The sequence below is a fragment of the Aplysia californica genome, unplaced genomic scaffold, assembly GCF_000002075.1.
Source record: "Aplysia californica isolate F4 #8 unplaced genomic scaffold, AplCal3.0 scaffold00441, whole genome shotgun sequence".
Classification (NCBI taxonomy): domain Eukaryota; kingdom Metazoa; phylum Mollusca; class Gastropoda; order Aplysiida; family Aplysiidae; genus Aplysia; species Aplysia californica.
The window spans coordinates 517,369-524,585 of NW_004797711.1; the positions used below are offsets into that span (position 1 = coordinate 517,369).

At 44.4% G+C, this 7,217-nt stretch overlaps 1 protein-coding gene across 1 annotated transcript in view; it reads right to left on the reverse strand.

Annotated features, from left to right (window-relative positions):
* LOC101855278 (laminin subunit gamma-1) overlaps positions 1-7,217 on the reverse strand; it is a gene marked incomplete at both ends in the record, with an annotated part of 30,402 nt that overhangs the window by 1,563 nt on the left and 21,622 nt on the right. Inside the window, 4 exon segments of the mRNA XM_013086158.1 lie at positions 202-511; positions 1,766-1,957; positions 5,627-5,767; positions 7,070-7,213. Coding sequence (XP_012941612.1) covers positions 202-511; positions 1,766-1,957; positions 5,627-5,767; positions 7,070-7,213 — 787 coding nt within the window.

Sequence of the window (7,217 nt, forward strand, 5' to 3'; positions counted from 1 at the left end):
CCTATCAGCCTCCACCACCACTATAGACCCCCACCACCATTATCCACCCACCTATCAGCCTCCACCACCACTATAGACCCCCACCACCATTATCCACTCACCTATCAGCCTCCACCACCACTATAGACCCCCACCACCATTATCCACCCACCTATCAGCCTCCACCACCACTATAGACCTCCACCACTATTATCGACCCACCTATCAGCCTCCATGGCCGCCTGGCGAGCAATCTCTGTCATCTGCTCAGAGTTCTGGCCAAAGTTTGCCAGAGCGGCTAGCGCCTGTTTGAGCGCCGCCCTGCCCTCGTCGTCGATGTAGCTCCTGGCGACTGCTAAGGCCGCGTCAGCTCGCTCGATGGCCTCCTCCGCAGCGTCAATGTCACTTTGGCTCTCCGCTGTGGCCTGGCCGGCCGAGGCGATGTTGCGGGAAATCTGGCCACATTTGGTCAGCACATCGGCCAGAGAATTACGCAGGGCCTCCAGTTGTTGCCCGATTGTCCCGTCGCCAGCTGGTACACACAAGACACAAATACAGGGACTTTTTTTGTTTGTTTCAGTGAGAGTTTTTTGTTGTTGTTTTAGTAAGAGTTTTATGGTACTTGCAACACAATAAGGTCATATAAGTGCCGAAGATTAGAGCTGTTACAGGGGAGTAACAAACACAAAACAGAAGAAGGGGGGATAAGGACGATAGATGCTGGATAGGAAAGAAAAAGCAAACCACACCAGAGCACCCGCCAACCGCCCGCTCACAGCATTTGCAACACATGTAGGGCATTCTAGCGCCGAAGATTCGAGGTGCTACAAGAGAGTAACATACATAGAAAAAAAGGGTTTCTGTTTAATTGCTTTTAGTAAGAGTTTTTCGGCACTTGCAACGCAATCAAGTCATATGAGTGTCAAAGACTAGAGGTGTTACAAGAGAGTAACAATCACAAAAAAGAAGGAAAGACCACACCAGAGCACCCACAAACCACTGACAGACTGTTTGTTTCATGATGAGGATATTCACACAGACAGACACATAGACATGAAGGATATTCATACAGATAGACACATAAACATGAAGGATATTCACACAAACTAACATATAAATATGAAGGATATTCGTACAGACAGACATAAACATGAAGGATATTCATACAGACAGACACATAAACATGAAGGATATTCATACAAACAAACACATAAACATGAAGGATATTCACACAAACAAACACACAGACAGACAGACAGAGAAACATAATACAAATAGACAGACACACAAATAAATAGACAGACATACAAACTTACTTGAAGCCCCCCTGGCGTCTCTGAGCAGACCGTCTATAGCCATGGACACCTTGTTGAGGTGAGATACAAACAGACAGATAGACAAACAAACTCACTAGAAGCCCCCCTGGCGTCTCTCAGCAAACCGTCTATAGCCATGGACACCTTGTTGAGGTGAGATACAAACAGACAGACAGATAAACAAACAAACAAAACAGACAGACACACAAACAGACAGACAGACAAACTCACTGGAAGCCCCCCTGACGTCTCTGAGCAGACCGTCTATGGCCATGGACACCTTGTTGAGGTGAGATACAAACAGACAGACAGATAAACAGACAGACAAACAAACTCACTGGAAGCCCCCCTGGCCTCTCTCAGCAGACCGTCTATAGCCATGGACACCTTGTTCAGGTGAGATACAAACAGACAGACAGATAAACAAACAAACAAAACAGACAGACACACAAACAGACAGACAAACTCACTGGAAGCCCCCCTGGCCTCTCTGAGCAGACCGTCTATAGCCATGGACACCTTGTTGAGGTGAGACACGAACTCGGTGTCGTTGAAGAGACTGGGGTTGTCCACAGTCTGCTCTATGACCACCGTCAGCTCCCGCAGCTTCCCGCGGTGTGTGTTCACCTGTCGCTGGACCAGGTTGTAGCACTGCGGGCAGTCTGTGGGTGAGAGGGAGGGAGAGGGGGGGGGGGGGGGGTAGTAAGAGCTTTTTAGTTTTTAGTAGAGGTTTTACGGCACTCGCAACTGCAGAAGGTCATATGAGCGCTAGAAGATTAGAGGTGTTACAAGAGAGTAACAAACATAAAAAAGAAGAAGGGGAGATAAGGATGATAGATGTTTGATAGGAAAGAAGAAGCAAACCACACCAGAGCACCCGCCAACCACCCACAGTAAGAGCTTTAAGGCACTTGCAACACAACAAGGTCATATAAGTGCCGAAGATTAGAGGTGTTACAAGAGAGTAACAAACACACAAAAAAAGGAGGGCAGACAGAGACAATAGATTTTTGTTATAGGAAAGGGGTTGTTTTCGTCAAACATGAAAAAGGTCATACATAGCTGCGAACTTTTCAAATACCAAGGTTGTAGCACAGAAGGCCGTCTGTGAGGGGGAGGGTGTGGGGGTGGTTTTAGTAAAAGAGTTTTACAGCACTTGCAAAACAAATAAATCCTTTTGTTTTGGTATTAATTTTGCGGCACTTGCAAGTCAAATAAATCATATATATAGCTGACAACGTTTCAGAAGTAAAACTCAAACGCTACCCACACAGTGGATCGAGGCGTTGGGTGTTGGCCGCATGGTGGTGGGTGTTGGCCAAGCAACCCCTCTCCAAACACTCCACACACCATTTTCTTCATTCAATAAGTTCATCCTCAATAGCCAACTATAGTAACAGACACAGACTAGACTCAATTGACCAGTCAGCTTCATTTTCAATTAGTTCATCCTCAATAGCCAACTATGGTAACAGACACAGACTAGACTCAATTGACCAGTCAGCTTCATTCTCAATAAGTTCATCCTCAATAGCCAACTATGGTAACAGACACACACTAGACTCAATTGACCAGTCAGCTTCATTCTCAATAAGTTCATCCTCAATAGCCAACTATGGTAACAGACACAGACTAGACTCAATTGACCAGTCAGCTTCATTCTCAATTAGTTCATCCTCAGTAGCCAACTATGGTAACAGACACAGACTAGACTCAATTGACCAGTCAGCTTCATTCTCAATAAGTTCATCCTCAATAGCCAACTATGGTAACAGACACAGACTAGACTCAATTGACCAGTCAGCTTCATTCTCAATGAGTTCATCCTCAATAGCCAACTATGGTAACAGACACAGACTAGACTCAATTGACCAGTCAGCTTCATTCTCAATAAGTTCATCCTCAATAGCCAACTATAGTAACAGACACAGACTAGACTCAATTGACCAGTCAGCTTCATTCTCAATAAGTTCATCCTCAATAGCCAACTATGGTAACAGACACAAACTAGACTCAATTGACCAGTCAGCTTCATTCTCAATAAGTTCATCCTCAATAGCCAACTATGGTAACAGAGACAGACTAGACTCAATTGACCAGTCAGCTTCATTCAATAAGTTCATCCTCAATAGCCAACTATAGTAACAGACACAGACTAGACTCAATTGACCAGTCAGCTTCATTCAATAAGTTCATCCTCAATAGCCAACTATGGTAACAGAGACAGACTAGACTCAATTGACCAGTCAGCTTCATTCTCAATAAGTTCATCCTCAATAGCCAACTATTGTAACAGAGACAGACTAGACTCAATTGACCAGTCAGCTTCATTCAATAAGTTCATCCTCAATAGCCAACTATAGTAACAGACACAGACTAGACTCAATTGACCAGTCAGCTTCATTCAATAAGTTCATCCTCAATAGCCAACTATAGTAACGGAGACAGACTAGACTCAATTGACCAGTCAGCTTCATTCTCAATATTATTTGCAGATCTAGTCATGAAAGTTCATAATTTTTCTACAGCACGTTAAAGTCAGTGAGGAACAATACTACAAAACAGAACATACATATTTTCTAACATGAAAACGACTTCCGTACTTTGACCCTCGAAAACATTTTATTTTTATTCATGTTTTTACAATATACAGGTTAGCACCTACGGTCATAATATATATTTAAAGTGCCGAAGATTAGAAGTGTTATAGCTAGAGAGTAACACACAAATAAAAGAAGGAGGATTGATCAGGATGATGGATGTTCCATAGGAAAGAACAAGAAAACCACCCCAGAACACCCGCCAACTATCCTGTGTGTGTGTGTGTGTGCGTGTGTGCGTGCGTGCGTGTGTGCGTGCAGAGAAGCACATTATGATAAGCAATGTGGTACAGAGACTGTAGCTTGTTCACTTTCGTCTGGCAGCGACAAAAAAATTCTAGCTCATTCAGGAATTTCCCTATGCTCAGGAAACTTTGCATGGCACTTCTGCAGGCCAGCACCCACACAAAAATATTTCTTCACAAAATCTTGACCCAGTAATAAAAAAGTATTTCTCTTTAGGCCCTTTATTAAACACCGCTTTTTGGATGCGTACAAAGGATCACTAAACAAAATGACTTACAGTAGCCTTGCCTACAAATTTGCTCATTATGAGACAGCGACACTGCCCTGCCCCCACATTTCAGTACAAGCTTGTAGATTTCATCCCCCGGCTGTCTAAAAGTCTGCACATGCTCCACGTGAGTCTCGAAAAATACTCACCCCGTCTCTTGAATCGTGTTTTTTAGGCGAACGTTAAAGAGTGGTGTTGAGGAAAATATGTCAACTAATAAATGTTTTAGGCGTATATTGTAAATGCTTTATTATTTCTTTGACCTGCTTTAGGCTTCCATCAAAGAAAACGAGTCAAAACTTTGGTTTGCACTCACTTTTATGAATAGCCTTTTAGATCCTGTTGGCCGCTGAACTTTGAGACTGCGGGCAAAGACCCGGAAAGTTTAACAGAGCGGTTTGTTTCTATCCCGTTTTAACCGTGGTCAGACGAAAGTGAACGAGCTATAGAGGTGCAACATATCCAGACAAAGGTACATAAACAAGACAAGCTAGCCACATACCTAGACAGTGGTATAGAGACAAGACGAGCTAGTCATATACCCAGACAGAGGTACAGAGACAAGACGAGCTAGCCACATACCCAGACAGTGGTACATAAACAAGACGAGCTAGTCACATACCCAGACAGAGGTACATAAACAAGATGAGCTAGTCACATACCCAGACAGAGGTACATAAACAAGACGAGCTAGCCACATACCCAGACAGCGGTACGGACAGACTTGAGGTGATATATACCCAGACAGAGGTACATAAACAAGACGAGCTAGCCACATACCCAGACAGTGGTACATAAACAAGACGAGCTAGTCACATACCCAGACAGAGGTACATAAACAAGATGAGCTAGTCACATACCCAGACAGAGGTACAGAGACAAGACGAGCTAGCCACATACCCAGACAGAGGTACATAAACAAGATGAGCTAGTCACATACCCAGACAGAGGTACATAAACAAGATGAGCTAGTCACATACCCAGACAGAGGTACATAAACAAGACGAGCTAGCCACATACCCAGACAGCGGTACAGACAGACTTGAGGTGATATATACCCAGACAGAGGTACATAAACAAGACGAGCTAGCCACATACCCAGACAGAGGTACATAAACAAGACGAGCTAGCCACATACCTAGACAGTGGTACAGAGAGACTTGAGGTGATATATACCCAGACAAAGGTACATAAACAAGATGAAGCCAACCACATACCGAGACATCCGGCAGCGATGTCGTACTTGTTCTCCATACAGCGGTCACAGCGCGGCCCGTCCACGTTCTCCTTACACTCACAGTAGCCTGTCTGTACGTCACACTGGAGGTCCAGGGAGCCCGACGGGTCGCAGTTACAGGCTGGGGGGAGGGGAAGGAGGGTTATATGTTTTTACATTTCATTGAGTAAAGACAATGATGGGGGGAGGGAGGGAGGGACAGGATTATACGGTTTTATATTTCATTGAGTAAAGACAATGATAGGAGGGGGGAGGGGGGTGTGTCCAGGGTAGGGGTGGTGTTGTGTGTTTTATGTTTTCCATGAGAACAGGGTGGGGTGTTGTTCTTTGGGGAAAGAAGGATGAAGGGGGAACCAGTTACTATTTTGTTGTAAAATATGATGAAGGCGGGACCGTTCACTATTTTGCTTGAGAAAAGAGGTGGAGGGGGGGGGGGGGGCGTGGCTGATTTCTCTGTCTGTCTCTGTCTGTCTGCCAGGGCAGGCTAAAACCTGTTAAATCATAAAATTATCAAAGACCATTTCAACTCACATTTCAGGCCCAGCCCATGTCATTTCTATGACCTCAATTTTTACATCATTTGCAGAGACGGTGTACTTGACCTAGTTTTACAACATATCTAAAGATAAAGTTTGAACCCTTTAAGTGTCGCTGACAAGTAGCCTGTGCAGCCAAGGAAGATACAGATTTCACCATTTTATATAGGAAAATCCTAGAGATCCGGCAAACCAAGCAAGTAAAGGTCATACACGTATTTTCAGAAAGTAGAATGTAAATGAAGTAGAGCTCATTAAAGAAGGAGTTAGAATATTGAACGATATAACAAGCAAGATAACAAAACAGAAATAGCCACTCAATATTATGGCCAATTAACATCAGTGCGACACAAATAGCACAAAACTTACAGCAGATTAGACCGGCGGCCATTGACAGAAGTGGGTAGAAAAAAACTTCGGAGTTGGCCTATGTCATCTGATCAGTGCAAGGCTCCACAAAACATCACTTTTCCAAACAGCCTATGGAGGAGTCTACCACGCAGAAGTGGATTTGTGGCCACCATCGTTGGTACAACAGGGCTCCTGCCATGAACTCCGCACCAAATTCAAGGAGGTTTCAAGGAGAAATTTTTTTTAATTCAAGGAGATTTGGTCAAGAAATTCATGCCGAAAGCCTATTTCTGATAGGCCTACACTTGTCTGAATCTGAAAGGAATCGTAGTTCCAATTTTCTGACAAAAACTTTTGTTTATGTCCGTTCTGGCAAAATTCAAGGAGTTTTCAAGGAGGTTCCTCAATTTCAAGGGATGTCAAGGAGGTTTTTCTTTGAATGCAAATTCAAGAGGTTTTCAAGGACTCGTTGAGTTCACGGAGGCTGCAGGAACCCTGGTACGAGTCTGCGGGGCCACACAGAGGCCAGGACTTACCCATACAGCCAGACTCGGAGTGACCGAAGAAGTAGTCGGCGCAGCGCTCACACATGCGTCCTGCCACGCCGTCCTTGCACTGGCACTGTCCCGAGCGCTCGTCACACGTATAGTTGCTGGAGCCCACACGGTCACACTCACAGGGCTT